Source organism: Gallus gallus, chromosome 5 (genome assembly GCF_016699485.2).
Source record: "Gallus gallus isolate bGalGal1 chromosome 5, bGalGal1.mat.broiler.GRCg7b, whole genome shotgun sequence".
Lineage (NCBI taxonomy): Eukaryota > Metazoa > Chordata > Aves > Galliformes > Phasianidae > Gallus > Gallus gallus.
Window position 1 is genome coordinate 39,413,929 of NC_052536.1, and position 22,508 is coordinate 39,436,436.

General features: G+C 38.3%; 1 protein-coding gene across 39 annotated transcripts in view; it reads left to right on the plus strand.

Moving 5' to 3' along the window:
• The window catches only part of NRXN3 (neurexin 3), a 941,045-nt gene that overhangs the window by 384,351 nt on the left and 534,186 nt on the right, over positions 1-22,508 (plus strand). For all 39 annotated transcript variants that reach the window (XM_015287412.4, XM_040701017.2, XM_040701020.2 and 36 more), the window contains one exon: positions 19,381-19,500. In XM_015287412.4, coding sequence (XP_015142898.2) covers positions 19,381-19,500 — 120 coding nt within the window. The remainder of the gene's footprint in view (positions 1-19,380; positions 19,501-22,508) is intronic.

Consider the following 22,508-nt stretch of genomic DNA (forward strand, 5'->3'; position numbering starts at 1 on the left):
ATTTGCCAGAAGTTCACTTGTGTTGCTTCAGAGTAGGTCGCTCTTGCCATTACTTTCAGGAAGAACCTTTTTCTGTCTGTACTTAGGGTCCCTGCCTATTTTCCTCCTTCCTGATGGGATAGGTGCTCATGGATTGCAAAGATATTGCAGCTGGAATTAATTTAGTTCCAGTGATCAGTGAGCTGAAGACAAACCTTGCTGTTCCACATTTAAATGACCTCCCCAGAGCTACCTGCCTGTCCTGAGCACATGCAACACCATCACAATTAGTTACTTTTCTGGTCATGCTTTCTTAGTGTGATAGAACTTCTGGTTCTTCCTGGATCTTGGTAAAAATCAGATGTATAACTTGTACAAATGAACGGTGCATGGGGTAATGTAAGAAGCTGTTTTGGAAACACAGATTGCTGCCTCTTTTACTCAGTGACAGTTGTGAACTGAAGAAGCTGAAGAACAACAAACTCAGGTGAATAATTTCTTAAGAATGTACCAGATCTTCCTAGCATATTCATGAGTTATTTATTTAGCAACTCCTAGTCATACCCTGACACTGTGAGCCATTGTTTGTAGGGAAATGTAACTCTGTCAGCACTAGAGAAATCACTAATGTTCCAAACAATAAACAACTGTTTACCTTTCTTAAACACCCATTAGAGAGAGGTGTAATATTTTGAAAGAAGACTTCTAATGCGTTATGGCATTACTTAGAAATTTTTGCCTGCTCTATCCAGAGAAACTTGAGTTTGGGGATTTCTGATTTCTCTTCCTCTCTGTTCTGTAACGTCTCTGTAAGCAGAACAGAAATGTTTCTGATTTAGTCTGTGACTATTTAAGTATAAAGGCCTTTGAGGTCACTTCTGTGACCTCAACTATCTTATATATTTGTAGTGACAGGATAGCACAAGGTGTCAGCTGGAACGAACTCTGTATGTTTGACTTTAGCAAGTTTGAATACATTTTGAATGTATTCACAATTCTGAATTCCCAAGGGCTTATGTGGTCTGTCTGCACAGTGTTGAGTTTTCCTTCAGAGCCTTTAGAAATGTGCTTTTTTTCTCCTTATCTGATGCATTGAATTTTATTTCTGGGGGAGAGGGGGAGGATAGATGAATGGAAAAAATTCTGAAAGAATTCTGAGAGAATTTTCTCAACTCAAAATAATTGATAGTTTGTGATAACTGTTAAATTGGAAGATAATTGATCATAACTTATGCCTTTTCATTGATTTACCTAGCCTTCAATTAGGATGCTATTTATGCTGTTCAAATGTGTAATGTCCAGCTGATTTGTATTCTTTGTAGTATTTGTAGAAAATAGCAATAAAGCTGAAGATACTACGTCCTGCAGTATTTCCAGGATATTCCTTTGTCCTAGTTATTGTCTGCATTGCTTTCAAAAAATTCTTGAATATGGTTTTATATCTTAAGGCTTCCTATGATTGTTACATATATATAAATTAGGAATATATTTTGCTCCCGTATATTTCCATTTTTCTAAAGATTTCTAATGGAATTAAAGCTTGTCTGAGCCTTGCTAATCATTACTGAGATGCTTTTCCCTTGTCTCTGAAGACTTCATAAGACTTAGTAACTGAAGTCAAAGGACGTATTTTACGAGTGACAGAGAATGCATAGTGTGACTGGGCTGTTTCTTATATTTTGACCTCTTGTGGTTCTGCTGCATATTCATTGTGTTGCCAAGGAGGATATAGATTAACTGTAATTAAGGGAGGAGGTGGTCGAGAAACTTCCAGAAACATCTGGAAACTTCTTTCTTTATTTTTTTTGCTTAACATTCTCCCATCCTTCCTTCTGGCACACATATGCATGCTTCCTTCACTTCAGATCAGTAGGCTAGCAAAAGCCTACTTTGTATTAATGACAGACTTTCATTGTAGGCTTGTGCTACAATTTCACCCCAAACACCAACAACAGAAGTGCTAGATCTATTTGGAGAGTTATTTTAGCTTTAGTTTTTGTTGTCGTGAAGCTGAATGTTGATGGATTATGTAAGATACTGGCATGGTAGATTCTTTGGCCTAAAACCAAGGTAGTGACTGTGTAATAATAGTGTCTATCTTTTAGTTGTACAATCTTAAGATCTTACAATCTTACACTGTAAGTCTGAGTATAACATGAGACATACACTAGCTATGGTCACGCTTCTAGTCATGTCATGTTAATAACGTACTGACATTTTCAAGAAGGTAATAAAATGTGTGCAGACAAAGTCTTGGTAACTAAATTTAGCCATTTCTTTGCTTGTTTCCTTTATAAGTAGTTTCCAGTATTTGCTGGGGATGAAAGAACTATGGGTGAAACGTGTCCTTGTACTACCTTTATTTGACAGATTTCCTTTGAAAATGTTGGTAATACATCTTGTTCGTTTGTATGTGGGCCGGTGAAGAAATTGATATGTTATAATGCTTTCTCCTGGTGATGGTCTTGGGTGTACTGTAGTATTCATGCTTAATAACTGGGGCTGAGGAAGGCTGGAGCTGAATTACTCTTATGGTGTACTCAGAGATAGTGCGGGTAACTTGATGTGGCTGCCTGTTCACGGGAGCAGCAGAGTCCTCCAGGAAGGGGAGCATGGGGTGCTCTCGCACAAAGCTCTCAGTATGAAGACCACAAGAGCCAGAGCCTTTTTGGTAGGGGCTGGCTCCTTCTGTTTACTGATCTTTGTATAACTACCTATTTCTGTAGCAATTGTACTACACAATGTTATACTGTAAAGATATATACCTATTTAAAAATACATTCCAAAAGAATAACTTAAATACAAAAGAAGGCTGACAGTCAGTTGAAGTTCACAAAGACCTGAAGTTACAAGATTAGTCTTCTGGGAATATGATGATGTGGATTTGTTGTGTTTGGTTTTGGTGCTTGCATGTTGGTTAATGGATCATCTGAATAGGTATTGGTAGATAAGGATATTAATCCATAGGTATTGCCTGTAGTAATTAGTTTTACAGACATCTCCTCTAAGTAGTATTTCTTTTCGTACTTTTGAATGTATTGATGCTGAAAAAAAGCTGCCAAGTAGAACAAGATGAATAAACTGTTAAAATGAAAGTGCTTTGCTGAAAAGTAAATATTTATGCTGACTACATCTATTGACTAATTTAGTTTGAACTTGGCAAGTGTTTGAAGAAAATGGCAAACATAAAAATATTATGACAATATAAAAATATTTTGACTTCTAATTTCTAATAATGTCTAAAAATTAAAATTATTCTAGAAATTCTTCCTTTTTCCAGACGTTGGAAATAAAACTTCCGTTAACCAGTAGAATAAAATGTTTCCAGAAAGCGATGTAGGTTGGAAAGGGATCTCTGGAAGCCTCTAGTCCAATTCACTGCTTAAAATGAGGCCAGCTTTAATAAAAAAGGTAAAAATAAATAAAATTAAGAATTGTCATTTTGAATCTCCTTCTACTTCTTTAACCTTTCCGAGGTTATAAAAAGGGCTCTTGCATTACCAGTAGCTCACTTGGTACATTTGCGTGTAAACACGTTAGCGAGAGGAACTGTATGAGGTTCCATGAGGACAAATGCAAAATGAGTACATGCTAGGAGCTCACCTGCTGGGAGGGAGCACTATGGAGAAGGACCTGGCTGTCCTGGTAGATGACAGGTTGGTCATGAGCCAGCAGTGTGCCCTTGTGGCCAAGAAGGACAATGGTATCTTGAGGTGCATTGAAAAGTGCATGGCCAGCAGGTGGGGGGAGGTGGTCCTCCCCCTCTTCCCTGCCCTGGTGAGGCCACATCTGGAGTGCTGTTTGGTTCTGGGCTCCCTGGTTCAAGAAACAAAGGGAACTTCTTGAGAGAGTCCAGTGGAGGGCCAGAAAGGTGATTATAGGCCTGCAGCATCTGCCATATGAGGTAAAGGCTGAGAGACTTGGGGCTTTTCAGCCTGGAGAGGAGAGGTGTAGGGGGTTATCTTATCAGTGCTTATAAATATGTGATGGACAGGAGACAAGTGGATGGGGCAGGCTCTTTTTGGTGGTGCCCAGAGACAGGACAGGGGGCACAGACTGGTGTTTCTGAAGTTATCTCATTGAGGGAAGTTTTGATCAAAAAAAACCAAATATGTTTTAAGATCAGCCTGAAGTGATTTTTGTTTTCCTTTCTCTGCTTCCAATTTGTTCACTCAACCAAAGAAGCCTCCTGCTTGTTGTGTTCCTCAGTGCACAATGCGATCCATGTTCTGTCAGTACCTCTCTGGTCCAATTCTTCTCTATATGTGTTCGCACACAATACAGATATTTGCTTTAATATCCTAATCAAATATAAATGGCATTATATTCTGTTTGCTAGCATTCCTCAGTAGATCATCAGACGTGACTCATGGAAGGGGAAATTCACAGAGAGAGGGTGCATTTTCACATTTGATTTTTTACATGCTGAGGGGGTATTTTTTTTTTTGTTTTGGTTATAGAGCAGATGTTTTGTGCATCCTTTTTTACTGTGTGGCTCTTGCTCAGTCTACTGTAGATATAAAAGTCTAAATCTGCTGATCCAGATGGTTGTCCTAGATTAGTATTCTGATACAAATAGACTTTTTTATTGCTCTTTGCATGAAACCATGTACCTGGATGTGACACATCATTGAAAGTCAGTTCTGGTATAAAAATAGAAGTTGTTTTGCTTTGTGATGCTGAGTGAGAAACTAGAAGTCCTGTGTTTCCAACTCATCGTAGCAGCTCTTTGCAGTTTTTTTACTCTCTACTCTGCTGAAATCACCACTGTGGTACTAAGTGATGTTAAAAGTCACCTAGTATCCTGCAGAGTTTTGCAAATTGCTTGCCTTATAGGTAAAATTTCTTTACCTATTTTGTTTTAAGTACGCTCTGCATTATGCAAATTCTTAGCTTTTAAAACTGCTCTTTTAGGGTGAATAAATGATGAATCTATAGACACTTTATTTCCTGTAAAGTTGGGGATGAAATATAGTGGAGCTTTGTAATATATTTAATATTTATATTTATGTAATTTTGTCTAATTTTCAAGAGCAGTGTGTTTTACTATTCCCATTCAGTACCTCTGAAAATTAAGCTGACATTGACTTTATCTCAGCTGCTTTTACTGGAATTGAATTTATATCAATTTGAAATCATGTTAATTAATCTTGGTTCAGAACTTAATTATTTCTTCTCTCTCTGAACAGAAAGAAGGGGGGGAAAAAAAGGGAAAAAAAGAGTTGCATACTGCTGCCAGTGATGATAGGGCTTGCCTAAGAGGAAAGAAAGAAATGCAGAAGCTCCAGCATAAAGAAATGGGGCAGGAGGGCTAGGCCTACGCACTAACAAATAGTGGGGGTATTGTGCATGATTTTGAGATATTTCTATTTACTAGTCAGAAAGGCAGGGGCCTGGGGCTTTTGCTTGTTTCTTTGTTGCTTTTTACAGGAGTAGCTGGATAGGCTTGTCTTCAGACTTGTTTCCTTTATCCTCTTTCCTGTTTTGGTGTAGACCAAGTAGGTGATGTGAAAATGTTTAAGCCATGATTTGTTTTCTGGACACTGAAGTGTTTTGCCAGGATATGTCCCCTGTAAGTGAATCAGAGAGAACTTAACATTAATACTTGGGCTGTGAGAAGCGCATGCAGATATGGATCACCAGGATCAATTTTTTGTAAGTGGACTTTAAAGTTCCTTTAACCATTAAGTGATTAATGTCAGACTGTATTGTAGGTATAATTTCTTGGTCCTCAGTTTAATACAGGCCATCCAGATCCCTATCAGACTGCTACCTGGAAGTGGCTGTCTTTGGTATGAGTTCACAAACTAATGAAAGAATACGTTAGGAGCCATTGACCTAAAGCACTAATTTGCAGTATGATAAAAGAAAAGAAAGGTTTGGCTTGTGGTTCTACAGAGAGTTACACAGTACTTTATTTTAGAATAACCTAGTGACATCAGAAATACTATGACACTTACAGATTAAGGTATTTATTTCTATAAAAATCTGACTCCTGAAGAAGAGTATATTTCAAGATTTGGAAATGAGCCTTCTGAAGTCTGATTTTCATTCCCCAAGCTTGGTTATGCTTAATGGTATGGCTATGTAAATGTTAGTAGTGCTAGAGCATTTGTTCAGTGTAGGATCTGAATGCTTTATAAAGATGCATGGATCTCAAACTGCTTCTATGGAGTCTAGAAATAAGACAGAAATATTGGATTGCTCAACAGTGCGGGGTACCAACTATTCACTGGCTAGAAATAAAAACATCATGGGAAAAAATGTAGGAGGAGAGGTGTGTGTCGTCTACCCATCCCTCTATTAGCCCCTACCTACTTTTGTAACAAACACTTGAAGAACTAAGGAGGCTATGCAGGAAGTGTTAGGAGCTTTTTTGATTGTGTATGTCTACATATTTTTAAATGCTATACAGAAAAATAACCTTTTCATAGAGTGGAAGTCTGTCATTACAAATTTACGCTGGAAAACAGGCTATGCTTGTCAGTAACCTTTCAGTGGGAGAAGAAAGTGATAGATACTTGTGACCAGCTCATGCCATTAATCAAATTCTCCTTTTCATGCAACTTAGCTAGAGGCTAACATATACTGTTGGTTGCTTGGTAGTCAAACATCCTTATTGCTTAAGCACTTCTGGAACAGCTTGACCTAATATACAGTTGGACTGGATGATCTTCTAGGTATTTTCCAACGTTGGTGATTCTATGATTGTAATATGTAATACCAACACAATTTGATTTAATATCTACCTATATAGCATCTTACAGTGCTGGCTACTACTCTTCTTTTAAATGTGATAAATAAGAATTGATAAAGCTTGTAACTAAAATTATTAACTAACATGCTCAGGCATCACTTGGTCTCAGGAAACATAAAGTCACCACTTCCTTTCCTAATGCTTGATTTCTTATTTGTACAATAAGGAAAGATCTTTCTTTTTGCTGTCGGAGATCAGCTCTTTTGAAAGCAAGTATTAATTTCTGTGCGTGTTGGGTACCTGCCACAGTGCCTTTCCAGGAATGGGACTACTTCTTGGTGGCAAGAAATCTGCTGGGTTTCTTCATTGGCTTTTCTCTGAACCTTAGCTGATTCAGGATGATCTTTTTTTTCCAATTAACACTGTAGTATAATCCTGTCTAATTGTAGTGATAACAGACTTACATGTGGATGTTGTATGAAAGAGACTGGGGTTACACGAGGGTATGCTTATGAAACTAAGTAACTCAGGAGGTGTATTTGAGAAGAAGGACATCATCAGTTTGGATATTAGACACTGTCATTGGGAGCTCTGGGCATAAAAAGTTGAGGATGTGTTTAAAGCCATGTGCACTTAGCTTTACCATTCATGACCCTTCTTCCCACAGGGCTTTTTTTCCCTTTACACACTCCTTAGCTGACATGAAAGCTGTGAATTTAAAATCTGAATTTCAAAGGAGTTCTCAATATTTGCCTCAGATGTCATCTTTATCTGTAAATCCTCAACTGTCCTTCAGTATGCACTGCTGATCTCTCTGCCTTCCAGAAGCATGTGATCCTTCCTTGATAGCTTCTTAAGCTAAATAAGGAGTCTTTTGCCTGTAGGCCTAAGTAGCTTTCATCATCCTTCTTGTCAGGGTTTCTCAATTTTGATGAAGGGCACCAGTGTATGCTACCAGTAGACTGATTGAGAGGTATCTGTAAGATATATATATCCAGCCTGCCTAGTTTTATTTTTGTTGCCCTTTTTTTGACGCTGCCCAGACAAGCCAAAAGGTTGGACATCCATGATGTAAGGCATTGAGGATACGTTATTCATTGGTAATACAAGTATTACTGCTCTCATGGGAATGGGTTTATGTTAGTGGAGTCCCTGTTCTTTGGGGAGTATATGTAGTGACTAAGGCAGAAATAAGGGTTAAACAGTATTAAATAATTATTTAAATCTAGACTTTGAAGTCAGTGTAGGTTTGACTTCCAAATTCCAGTCAGATTTTAGTCAGTTTTACAAAGCTTGTTAAAATGAAAGGAGAATACTTATTCAGGAGTGTCCAAGTTCTTTCTATGGCACTCTGGGCAACACAACAACAATGACACTTTGCCTCAGCTTCTGCCTCAGAAAATATGATGAGCAGTATCTCTCAACTTTATTTTGAGGATCCATTAACTTTGTAGGGTCCTGAAAAAATGAAGAACTCTATAAATGCTAAGATGTAAAAGAGAGGCTTTGAGGAGAAAGCTGAAAATAAAAATGAAAAAAAATCAAGGGAACACGTGGATAAACTGTTCTGTTTCTAGTCCTTGAATAGGACAATTCAGTGAAATTATACCAGTGTTTTACTAGATTCTACTTGTTGCCTTGTATATAACCTACAGTCATCAGTGAAACAGTTTCCCTTAAATAGGTGAAATACATAGCAGTACTCCATCTACTTGAAATATCAAGATGATTTCGGGTAGGATAATGTAATCTCTGTTGCTTCATAGTCACTATCTTGTGCTAACCATTTCTATTGAAGGGACAGGAAAATAAAAAAGATAAGAGCAGCTAAAGCTTCTATTTCACAAATAAAACACATCCTTGAGATAGCTTTTATGTCTTCAGCATTGAACACTTCAGTGTGCACTGCTAATCCCTCATCTTTGAAGGAGCAAGTGATCCTTCCCTGATAGCTTCTTCAGTAAAGTAGGGAGTCTTATGCCTGTAGGTCTGAGTGTACTATTCACCATCCTTCTCATCGGAGTGTCTTGCTTTAGGCAGAGGGAACCAATATGCACACTTAAGGAATACATGGCTTACTAGTAAAATCTGAAAATAGAAGGTTTCCACTTACAGGTTTTGGTTGCTATTTGCATTTGTGATTTCTATGCATACAATGCTCTAACTTACAGAATAAGTGGGGTTCTAAGTAGACTTATAAATACTGGCTAGTACAATAGAGAATTTAAAAACTGTTCAGCACCATAGACTGAAAAAAGTGGTGGACTTCAGTCAGGAGGTAAAATTGTGAAAAAGGAAAAAAAAAAAAAAAACAAACAAACCTCAGTTGTGTATGCAGTGTTTTGCAACTCTGCAGATGATTAATCCTGATGGTTTTGTTGTCATAGTTGGACCTAACTATTATGATGTTCATTATGCTGTTAGAGGGAGGTTGAAGATGGTTCGTGTAATAGTCCTAGCAATTAGAAATTATTCCTTGATGCATTTGTAACACATTAGTCTCTCAAGTGTCACTTCATTTAAGTGTACCTTAAATGAAAAATGTATGTCCTATGTATGAACCTTGGCCCTTTGTATTTGGATGAAGATGTATTTGTTGGCGTAAGTATAGAATTGTAGAATCCTTAGAGTTAGAAGCGATCTTTAAAGGTCATCTAGTTCAACTCCTCTGCAATGAACAGGGACATTCAGAGCTAGATCAAGTTGCCCAGGGTGTGATCCAGCCTCGAACTGAAAATCTCCTTAGACAGGGCATCCACCACATCTCCAGGCAACCTGTTCCAGTACCATGCCACCCCCCTGTAAGAGACAGGTTTTTTTTTTTTTTTTTTTTTTTTTTAAGTCCAACCTAAATCTACCCTCTTTAAGCTTGAAGCCATTTCCCCTTGTTCTGTCACCACATAGCCTGCTAAAGAATCTGTCCTCCTTCTTTCCTGTAGCTCCCCTTTAGACCTTGAAAGGCTCCTATTGGGTCAGCTTGGAGCCTTCTGCCTTCTCTTCTCTTCTCCAGGCTGAACAGTCCCAGCTCTTTTAGCCTGTTCTCATAGGAGAGAGGTCTTCTATCCTGTGCATCATTTTTGTGGCCCTTCTCTGGACATACTCCAACAGGTCTGTGTTTCTCCTGTACTGAGGACTCCACATCTGGGTGCAGTACTCCAGGTGGGACCTCACCAGAGCAGAGTCCCTCTCCCTGCTGGCAATGCTTCTTTTGATGCAGTCCAGGATGTGGTTGGTTTTCTGGGCTGTGACTGCACACTGCTGACTTATGTCCAGCTTTCCATCCACCAGTACCTCCAGGTCTTTTTTGATAGTGCTTAATCCTTTCATCCCCTAGTTTGTACTGGTTAGTAAGGGTTGCCTTGACCCAGGTGCCAGACCTTGCACTTATGTTTGTTGAGCCTCGTGACATTCACCTGGGCCCACTGCTCAAGCCTGTCTAGGTCCCTCTGGATGGCATCTAGTCCCTCTGATATGTCAAGTGCACCCCATAGTTTGGTGTCATCAGCAAACTTGCTGAGGGTGCACTCGACATCAGTGATGCTGACAATGGGGATGATATTAAGAAGTATTGGCCCCAGCACTGACCCTGTGGAACACCACTTGTCGCTGATCTTCATCCAGATATTCAGTCACTAACCACCACTCTCTGGACTTGATCGTGCAGCCAGTTCTTTGTCCATTGAACAGTCCACTCATCAAATCCGTATCTTTCCAATTTCGAGAGAAGAATGTTGTGAGGTACTATGTCAAATTCCTTACTGAAGTACAGATAGATGACATCAGTGGCTCTTCCATTGTCCATTGATGCAGTGACACCATCATAAAAGGTTGCTTGGTTGGTCAGGTAGGATTAGCCCTTGGTGAAGCCATGCTGGTACTCCCGTATCACATCCCTGTCTTCAATGTGCCTTAGCATAGCTTCCAGGAGGATATGTTCTGTGATCGTTCTTGGCACAGAGGTGAGACTAATAGGTCAATAGTTCCCGAGATCATCCTTTTTACCCTTCTTAAAAATGGGTGTGATGTTGCCTTTTTCCAGTCACCAGGGATTTCACCTGACTGCCATGTCTTTTCAAATATCACTGGGAGTAGCTTGGTGGGTACATCAGCTAATTCCCTCAGGACCCTGGGATGCATCTCATTGGGACCCATAGACTTCTGGATGTTCAGGTTCTTCAACCTTATCTTCATTTACAGTGGGAGGAATGCAGCTTCCTCAATTCTCTCCTATCAAATCAAACATTTGAGGGCCGTGTGATGAGCAGTTATCAGAGAAGACTGAGGCAAAAAAGTTAAGTACATCAGTCTTCTTGTCTATTGTTGTCAGCTTGCTTGTGTCACTTACTAGGGGAGATATGCCCTCCTGGACTTTCCTTCTCTGGCTGAGGTCTCTTCTGTTCTGACACTGTATTGCTAAAGAGGACTGTGAGGTGTGTCCTAAGTGGTTTTTTTTTTGTTTTTGTTTTGTTTTGTTTTGTTTTTAATTTAACATTTGTGACTGGAGCTCCAAAAACCTTCTGACTCTACTCTCTGTTCCACTGTCAAGTGGATCTTCAGAAGGAGGAGCCCCTTTCTTTGCCATTGCTTTTTGTGTTCTGGAAGAGGGGAACAAAGATGCTGTCCCACTGTTAAAGTGGTCTCTGATCTCTTTCTGAAATACAAGTATATATACCATCCCTGTGAGGCACTGTACTGCTATTCATGTATTTTTCCCTATTTCAGCTGATTTGCATTGCTTTCTGATCTCCTCACTTCTTAGGCTTAAATGAGAAGTAGATAAAATTATACTTAAAAAGCAAAAAAGAAAAAGGCACCCATCATCTTTCCCCCAGCCCCCTTCCCCCCGCCCCCCCCCCCCAAAAAAAAATCCCACAGAAAAGCGCAAAAAGCCTATATGAAAATCATGAGATAATTCCAGCGTTTAAATTATTCCTTCCAATGAAGTAACGATGGCCATTAGACTTTGAGAGGGCTCACCAGATTGCTTTCCAGCTTTAGCACCTGCAGTCATTGATTAAGTCCAACAGAACACTGATGTGGTTTGGGTACATACACTGTTATTACTCCCCAGGAATACAACAGAATTGGCTCTCCTTTATTATACTGCACCTGGCTTTGGCTCGTGCTGCATCACTGGAAAGCTAATAACATGTAAAGCTACCTTAGACTAGGGTTTCTTTACCTCTTCATTACTGCTCTCATCTGTAAAAATCTGTGTACAATTGTTGCTGTAGCAGCTGGTTTAAGATTATATCCTATGGTAAAAATTTTGTGAAGCTTTGCATGCTTTGTGAGCTGTGGGTGGCAGACTGCATCCATTAAATTAATATCCCTGAAATGAATGGATATTTGCTATTAAGGAGGTGCATCAGGATTAAAATGCTCAAGCCGTTTCACTCATTGCTTGCATGTGATCACCTTCAAAGCAAAATGCATCAGTGCAGTAACACTGCAAGGCAGTGCCCAGCCTGCTGCTGGCTGCTCCTTGCTTCTCTGCTGCCTGGCCTGCACTAACAGAGCGTGTGAGCTCTGCTTTCCCTCAGTTCTGTGTGTGCACATATTTCTGTAGGCAAATTGAAGATAAGTCTTAGTGTGGCAGTTTTGGAGTTCTTTATACCTAACCTGAAGCATTGGTTGTTCTGATCTCTGAGTCACAAAACCATACTTCTGCTCCTGAGGTGTTTTATACTGCAGCCCAAGCTCAAAACAAAGGTAATGCTAGTCTGACAGAACTAACTTTGAAATTAATTTAATTAAGCTGTTGTAAATATTAATTTTAGAAGCATGAATGCTTGATTTAAAACAAACTTTTTTTTGTACTTACATATCCTTTTTTGACCTCCTCTCTGGCTGTGAATATAAATCACTTTCTTTATGAGTAGGAATAACAGCCCAGGGATAGGTTTCCTAGTAAGAATGGAAAACCATTTATTATGATTAAAATATTGAATAGAAAATATATTTTTTTAAATATTGAAAAGCTCTTTCATTTAATGTTAGCTTTTAACAAATGGGTTGCTTTCTGAGTCACAATAACATTTTCGTTGGATGAACTGGAAAATTCCTACGCTAAAATTGTCATCACCCATTAGTTTTCTGATTAGCAGAAATGTTTTCCTGAGATATATATATATATATATATATATATATATAATTATTATTATTATTATTTGGTAACCATAAGCAATAGCTCTGTAATCTTTGGAAATATCAGAATTCAACGATGATGAAATTGCAGCAAACAAGGAGAATAGCTCACTGCCCTTGATGGAAAAAGAACAAGTGCAGTTTTTGCCATGTATATGTCCTGTACCATATGTGTGACTGAATTGTCTCCTATTTTCTATTCTTAAATCATAATCTATATTCCTACTGAGTAGTGCAAAACAGAATGTATACAGTGTCTTGTTATAGAGCCATATGAACAAGCTTTGCTTACGTTAAATGCTACCTGAATCTGTGTTGAGTCCTAACACATCTATTAGCTAGGATGTCTGTAAATGAAAGCAATGGTCATGCAATATGAAGTTATAGGTATTTTTAGTGAAAGCAAGGAAAATACGTGTTAATATATAAATTTATACATACATATTAAGGATGTGTGTATGTGGTAAGGACTTCTTAAAGTATATTGTATTCAAACAGTTAAAACCCAACTCAACTTTTTTTTTTTCATCGTTTCTAGGGATACTCAGGCATGTTTCATAAATGACTAGTAGGGTGGAATAGCTACTTATTTGATTGATTTCATGCTCTTGAATAGTTTGGCTGCTGGGAGAAATTCTCATTTGCTCTTGTGAAGCTGATTCTATGGGTGTCTATAAGTTTTTGTGTGTGCTCTTCTTTTATTGCTGTACAAATGTAAATAATTAAACTTTGTTTCTGGGTAGGCTGGTATAAACCACATTCAACTATATTAACTTCCCAATGAAGTCGATCTTTAAAGCTGTAAATAGAACTTCTCTGTAAACCTTGCTTAAAAGCATTTCTTGAAGTATATGTTTTGTTTAATGTGATACAAGATGGTTCTTTTCCTTGAGGAAATGGTTGGTACAGGTAAGGTTGCCCTGTGATGGTCTGTAGGGAAGTGAAATTGCTTATTTCTTGTTGGCAGCCAATGTTTTCTTAAAAAGTGGGTTTCTAAAACCTGTATATGAGCAAAACAATTGTGTATGTATCTGAATGTGTTGATTTGAATGGGATGTCTACTCGTTTCTGCAGTGTACTCTGAGAGTCTGGGTTTGCCAGTTGTTTCCTAGCAATTAACAATGCTCCTGAGTTGTACAGTGAATCCCAGTCAAGAAAAAGACTTACCTAAAACTCCTTGACTATACTCGTGCTGCCTGAAAACATCAACATAATCCTCACTATTAATTGTGTTAATCTTAGAGAAAAATGTATTGAATGTCTCTACAGCAGCTGACATCTATCCATGTGAACCATGCATGTATTTAAACATTTACCCTGTCCTTTTTAGGTCTTTTTGTCTCAAGAAACCATGAAGGTGTGTGAACATTTAGCAGCTTCTTTGTTGTCACACTCATTTATTCTGATTACTTTTTGCCTTGTTTAAACTTATACTCAGCCAAAATTACTAGAGTTCTTAGGGCCTAGAATATCTTGTCTGTCACTTGAAAAGACAATAGATTTAAAAAGATTTGTGTTTCGTGTGGTAATGCCTACATGAAATATTTACCATGTTCCAAAACATTATGCAAAATCATTTCAGTTACATTGCTAAATGTGTGTTCTAAAAGATTAATATTATTTGTAGTTGATAAACAGGTGGAGAGTTTTGGTTTTGGCTAAGAGCAGATAAAAGCATTACATCTTGATGTAGTATTTTCAAGTGATGTTATAATAATTGCTTAATGTTAATTATTCTTGTAGAAGCTTTCCAGTTTTTTCTCCTGGCTCTATATAACATTCCTTTTTTTGTGCCACACTGTCAGACAGCTCTGCAGTTTAATTAGTCACATCTAAATATTCTTTAAAGTCTATCTAGATTAGTAGATTAGTTTCCTTTAAGCTTTGAGGAAATCTATCTAACTCGTTTCCATGATTCATCCTCATGTTTCACAAGCCTGTGCGCACGTTTTTCATGGTGAATCACATTTTGTTAGCACATCAGTGAAAACAACCTAAACACCTCTCCTCAGAGCAAGAGGAAAAAATGAATATAAATCCTTGCCTTCAGGTGCTGATGGCATTCCTAAACAAAGTATGAAGTATACAAAAATGTTTCCTGACAGTGAGCAAAGCTTAAATGGCAGCTGAGTATTTCAAATAAAAATTTAAAAAAAAATGCAGATAAAAACTTCTATTGTTACTGTTGGTCTTCTCTAAATAGCACTGTTTACCCCTGTAGAATTATTTATTGTTGTAACAGTAATGAGGGAGAGTCTTTCTCATTCTCATCAGTCTGGCAGGGTACTTTCTGGTTGTCTCTTCTGATATGTTTGACCTCATCTGTAGCATAGGATAAGATGAGCAATAATGAAACTAGCCTTGTTTCATGAAGTCTGTTTTAATCATATAAAGGGATCAGATGATTACAGCCTACACTGAGGGCAAAGGCACAGTCTTTGATCCAACTGAGAGAAAATAGTGAGAGGATTAATCCTTTGCCTTTCACAGGAGGGAGTTTTTTATGCTGCTAGCCACTTAGGGTGGGTAACAGCTGATGTTTTCAGAGCTATTGTTTTAAATGCATCCCTCAGTCTAGTTGTTTGCTCTGAATGAGTGAGTTTTGGGGGGCCAGATGGCAAGCAACTTGCTATTTTCAAAAGGCATGATCTGCGTTCTGTTTGTTCATACTTGTTGCATTCTTCTTGTCAACACTTATTATCTATTGGGACCAAGCGATTAACTAGCAGCAGTGCACCTTTGACATAGAAATAAAGATTTGGACATCCTGGGCTAAGTGGATGGAGTTTTTTCATGTTTGAAAGTGTATAATACTTATTTCATGTGAACTATATGCACATGAATATTAACTTGATTTCAAAGGATTCATAGGATCATGAGGAGGAGCTGCTGCAGCTGAGTCAAGTAATCTTTGCTCAGGAAACCTCAATCTGCTGCTAGACTAATTCTGTCAAAGAGTGTGGGGACACGTGAGATATTTCTTTCTCCTTCTGATTAGCTAATATTTGCCACTGCAGTGGAGAGGTACATACTAGCCTGCCTCATGTGAGTTTAAAAATGGGAGGTAACAATTGTTTCTGAGTGATATGCCATTTCTTAGATGTCATTAGGGTGCTGGGGTGACCAAGAAAACTGGAGATACTCACAGGTGTTTTCTAGATTCAGAAGAGTCATACTCTGGTAGCTTAATAGTTATTGTGGAAGTAGAAATTCTGTGGTTCTTTTTTGTTAAGTTGCCCCTTACTTGTTCTCACTCAAAAATGAAAAAAAATGCAAGAATTGCCTAATGCCCAGCTGCTGTTTCATCAAAAGTGCTATAAATAGTGTTGCCAGGCATCCAATTTATGATAATGCTACCTTGTTCTTCTGGTTCCTTGACTTTTCTGATAAATAATACACAAGGGGATGATGCACATCTTTGACTTTATCTGACCAACTGCCGTTTTGCTTTGCTGTCTCCTACACTTGCATTACTGTAGACGAAGGGTGATAAGCAAGACAGCTTGAAAGGTGGGGAAAAAAATTCTTTTGTCAAAGCACTTGTTTCTGTGTTTAGCTGTAAGACCATATGAATGCCTCGCTGGGTGTTTGGGGAGAGAATTGGATCCCCACCACTTTGTGGCCCATTTCCTGGCATCTGCAACTGTTGAATTAGGAATCTTCAAGTCTTCTTAAAAATTGACCACATATAAATATCTGTGTAATAACAGCATGTGTAGTCACCCTACTCGGTGAGATGAGGTTTGGCATCCAGATGTGGCAATCACTTTACGCAGTTGCTGGCACTGCTTTGAATTCAGTGGGATTTAATGCAGGGAGCAGCAATTCATTTTTGTTCCGTCAGTTGAAAAACTGGGACATGATTTTGCAGCTTTTTGGGTCAACCCACTTGGTGCATAAATGTCTTCAAAGCGTTTTTAAACAACGGTAAAATGCTGTTTGTAGGCACTCCTTTGAATTTCAGATATGACCGATGAATGCTCTCAAGCATTCTCATGGGTATGTGGTTTTTTTTATGCATTATTGTTTGGGAAACTCTATGAAAAGAAGCCCATGCTTACTATTGCATAAAAAATGGAGGTTTATGCATGAAGTATTAGAAGCTGCTATTTAAATTTTTCTAGACTGATTAATATTAAACTGACTGATCAAGTCAGGGACCAGTAAACATGAAATCGTTTGCATTCGTAGTGCTTAATTTTCAAATTCATTAGCACAAACTACAAACTAGATAGTAATCTCATTTGTAGTCTACCTTTTCTTTTGGAAAAAAAGTTGGAAAGCCTAAAACTTTCTATTCATTCACTTCTGAACTGTCTAATATACATTTTCTGTGGATCTACTCAGATAGCTTCTGTAATTATTCCAGTTTTCTTTTCAAAGCATTACAGTGGACATTGAGATGGTGATGATAAGCCAAACAAGCTTGATTCCCACTTTGTCAGGCTAGAATTGAAAAGCAGTCAGTCACCTTGAGCTGTTGAGCCATGCAGAACACAGTTGCTGCCTAGGAAGCTCTGTATTATCTGGTCAGGTGACATCTTAAAGACACACTGGGAGGTCATTTGGACCTAAGATGTGGCTGTACAGAACTACAATAACTGATTCAATATTTTCTGATGCAGGCATTAATCTTACAGGTCATCCATGAGCATCCTTTTGTAATACACACTTCGGGAAAAAATGTATTCTCACTAATGTAAATCTAGCATAACTTTTAAAAATTCTATTTAATAGAGTTTTAACTCACCTAATTCAACAGAACATAAGGTTTCTAGCTATGATCTAACTGCCACGATTACATTCATGGTGCAGTATGCCTTTGGCACAAAGATGGGGAAACCGCAGGGGTTATGGGTTTCCCGTCAAAGAGGTATTTTCTGTAATTGCAGTACGATTCCCCAGCCTTTTAAATTGAGAATGACTTTTCATTTTTCAGATCACTGTAGAAAGACAGGGTTTTTTCCTCTTGCTCTGTGTTAAAATTGGATAGCAATAGGCTTTATTTGAAAGGCAATCACTGTCTTTTTGTTCATGTGAACTTCACAGTCCCACATTGGGAATGACACAACATTCATTCTGTTGCTGTTTCTTCCTGTATGATTCTCCTAGCATGTTATATCTTAGCTGAATGAAAAGCTGACTGCTTTGCCCGTATTTCCTCTCAGGAAGATGAAGTTACCATAATGTTGCTGATTTAGGTAGTACGCATACTCTGGACTGCCTGCTGTTTGTCGATATGATTCCTACCCCTTTCCTTCAGTTCTCTTTGACTGTGTAATATGCTACTCTTACTTTTTAGTGTGCACCACAACACAGATCAGAGTGGTGCATCCCCTTTGTGCAGAGCTTTGCTACAAGATCTGTACATTTCATTCTCTTAGTGAAGTTGGACTGTGTAGTAACCTGTCATGAAAACTGGTCAAAGTAACTGAATTAAAAATATTGATTTATTTTTCATTGACCAACTATGTCAATATAGTTTTACCAGTGCAGTAAGTTGAGTCGTACTAGTTCCTGATGTCATCCCTGTCCTGTTGCTCTTAATATGTTTAATATATCTTGCTCTTCCTTGTTGGTTTCCTCTTTTGCCATCTTGAACAGTGAGCCCAAACTTGATGAGCAAAAAGTTCTGCTGTCCTCATTCTGTGTTTCTCTGATATACCTCTGTCAAAAAATTTAAGTACTGTACTGAAATGAGCACAGACATTCTTTTAATTTAGCACACACCATTCTTCACTTGCCATTTGACACAAGTGAACCATTCCAGTCCTATAATCTGAACAATTAATGTTTTAAGTAATTGCCTGTCAACCGTGATGGGTGAGCAGCAAAACTGGACAAATATGGGTAGCACAAATGCTGTTTTTCCAGGAGCATTGCTTGCAAGGACAACTGTGGATATATTTTTTGGAGAGAAATGGGTTCCTCTTTCCTTACTGACACATAACTCAAGGCAAAGTAAGCACCCTTTGTAAGTACAGCCAGACTACTCTGTGAAACAACCTTAGAGCAATCAGCCAGGTGGTGAGTGGTATTGATAGCCTTTCTGTATTATTATTACTAAAATTTTTTGTTTGAGTTAATTCTTTATTTTTGAGACTGAAAGACTGAAAACAGCCTTGTGTTTGATACTTAAGTGTTGGGAGTCCAGTGCGACTAACTCTGAAAAGAATTCCTTGTGACTAGTGTAAATCAAAGTTCTTAAGAGAGAAAAAATTGTGAATGGTTACTTCACTCCAGAGTTATTTCTGTCATCAACTCATTTTTCTGATACTGCAGTGCCCTGTACTATAGCACCAGAGAGATTTCTATCTCTTGTAAAATGTGTGTGACCTCTGGGGAGAAAGGCAGTGTTCTGAGTGGAAATGTTTGTGACCGTGACTCCCTTTGAGCTGGGAAGGTGTACTTGTGAGGGTTGATTGCAGGCTATAATGCACCTACCCAGTCTCCTAGTCTGTATCACACCAGGTTGATTTTGGTGACTTTTCCAATTGGGCAAATACTGAACTAATTTGGAGTCTGATCTTAACTGTTGTACCTATCACCATCTGCAGGCAAGGGACCTGAAACTCTTTATGCGGGGCAGAAACTCAACGACAATGAGTGGCACACTGTTCGGGTAGTTCGACGTGGAAAGAGCCTCAAATTGATGGTGGATGATGATGTTGCTGAAGGTGGGTGCAACATATAAGTAGTTTTAGTTGTTATCTTTGTGTTTCTGCTCCCAGTCTCTTCTCTGCCTTTACACCAATTCCCCTGTCACCGTGTTTCTCCTTTTTTTTTTCTGATGCTCATCACTTTCTGCGTACTTAATAGTGCTATGCTGAAAACAATTGTTCAGTTCTGTGAGAAGAATTGTTCCCAGCCAGTTCCAGAAGGTTCTGAGCCCATAATCATATCTAAATTATGTGCTTAGGAGACAGATGAGCTTGCACATAGCCAAAGGCACAGAGGTGCTGAGCATCACATACTCTTGTGCCAGGCTCAGGGAGGCTCTGAGTACACCTCATTCCTAAGCTGCAAGTGTGGCAATTTCCTGTGCTGTGGAATGAAAGCTAAAGCCTTCTAAAACTTTCCCTTGGACAAACTTTTCCTGTATGGTAAAACCTGCATTTGATAGGTATAATAGAAAATGTGGACTTCTGTCTCTACTGTTCCTGTTAAAATTCTTGTGCCTATGGCTCAGAGCCATCCAGAAGAAAGGGCAAATAGAGCACTTTGCTCTCAGCTTCCTTCAAGAGGTTGTGGAGGACCGTAACTCACTAGAATATTGCTTATTTTAACACATGGAATGTGACTTTTTTTTTTTTTTTTTTTGGATTCTCTGACAGATTTTTAGCTTATGCTTCTCTTTGTAGAAGTGGAGTTGAAGGGGAGGGAGAAAAGGTGTGTCTCAAGTTAAGAGATTTGCACAAAAATGACCAAGCTACTTTACAGTGATCTTGTTTTCATTGCAGAGCTTTATATGTGATATTTCTGGTCTATTTCTCCACAGTTGGAACAGACAAACTTTTTTCATTTTTTGAATAATAACATAAAAATTCTCATAGCTGTGTACAACTGTAGAAACTGGGTTTTTAAGGAAAACACCAGCAGTATGAAGACTGACAATAGGATCACAAAGAACATTAAGGCTAGGTGCAACATTGATAAGAGTATATTCATTTACTTGTGACCCATGCTGTTTTGTCATATGCTGGAGTCCTTTATACAAGCTTCTACTCAGAAAGCAATGACAAAGAACAGCTACTGTAGGATATATGTTTCTGGAGCTGCCTATCTCTGCAAAAAGTTCTTTATTACTGTGTGAATATAATTAATTGTAAGTCATGTGGTAATGAGATTGTCTGGTAGGTCAGGAGCAGGATTTTGAAATAAGCCCAGAGATAGGAGTTTGCAGGAAAATGACTTAATATACATTTTCCCTCTGAAGTAAATATATCCTGTGCTATAAGCTGATAATTTGCAAGGGAGAATCAGAGAAGAATATGAATGAAGAAATTGCCTTCTTGTAAGAATTGGCAGAGACTTGATCAACACTAACTTGGAGGAAAACAAAATTTTATTCAATTGGGATCTTTCTGAATTAGTGAAAAATGCGGGTAAATGCATCATCCCGTTTACTTTTGCATTTTAGGAGAACAGTTTCTCTGGATATGATTCTTTTCAGCAAGTACCATGAGGTGGCACTCTCTGCATTTGTAACTCAGTCCCCAGAAATGCCATCTGTTTTTTTGTAGTCCATTTTTCATGAAACTGAATTTATAAATAATAATGATACAATTCTATACTAAAATAGGATCTGCATATGTGCATGAATTACATAATTAAAGATGCATTGCTTCTAAAAATATCTATTAAAAGAAGACCACCATGGTGAAGTCAAAAGTCAAAACCAGAGTTAAGACTTTCTGTGCAATCTTGCATTCCACTTCCTGGGACATATGATATAGTCTTAAATGATGTGGTCACATAGATTTTTCCACTGGATTCATGCTGTCTTTAGGCATAGATCAGAAGTCTAAATTAGGCCCCCATTAAAAATAAGCAACCTAATTGATTGCCGCCTTTCTTATTGCTTGTTTGGAACAATGCACGCCAATTAAATTTTGTTCTTAATATAGAGCTGTTGACTTTTTTTTCCCAATTGTGTATGCGACTCATCAGTATGTTTATATAGAACTAAGAAGTTGTATCTGGATTTATTTCTGTGCCTGTTTTATGAAGTGAGTAGGAGTCTTTTTTTCCCTTTTACAGATTTCAAAGGCATCAGATTAAAGTTAGGTGTATTTGGTACAATTTTGACACGATTTTTCAGTCATTTACATGTATGACTATTCAGCAAGCCTGTAAATTGGGTTCCATTAGCTCATTTCTGCTACTGGGAGAATTACATCTAGACGATTAATGATCACCTGTGAAAAATTTGCCATGGACTTTCTGACTTACTGGCTTCCTACAGGCAGCTTAAGGCAGTCATCATCCAGTTCCTCTGGACAGCATTTTGCTGCTTAATCACAAAACTCTTCTACATTCCCCACCTCCCTTCTCACTGTAACTGCCCTCTGAATATCAGTGGTAAATGATGTGTAAGTACAGAAGGCATATTCCTCTCCACAGCATCTTATTAGCACCTGAATTCCACAGCAGAGGCTGGAAATCTTTGTCTGCTACCACTTGAGCTGACAAGCTGCTGAATGTGATAGTTGTTAAAATACTCTGTACAGACCAGAATGAAGCAAATGAGAGGTGAACTCTAGGACTGACAGTTGATGAGACCGAAAGATACCAGATTTTTCACTCCACAGTCTTCTACGAAAAGGCAGCTCTGTCCTGTAATATCATACCCTTTTCAGACTTCTGCTGAACTTCTCCTAACTATCTGTACTGCCATTGCTGTCCTATTTTTCTTCAGCCAGTTTCATTTTTCCCACTTCTTATCTCTTCCAAAAGTCTAAGTTCCCCTCTTCCAACCTCATTCACTCAATTTCTAATTCCCCTCGTATTTGTGTTTTCTATCCAAGTGTATTCCAACTTTCAAAGGCCTAGTTTTGTGTCCCCTACTCTCACAAATTGTTCTTTGCATTTAATTAAGAGTAGAAGAATCTCCCTGCTCTTAGTCCCTGACATCTCTACATTTTGTTAGATGAGAAATGAAGGGAGATTTCAGGTGGCAGTGCTA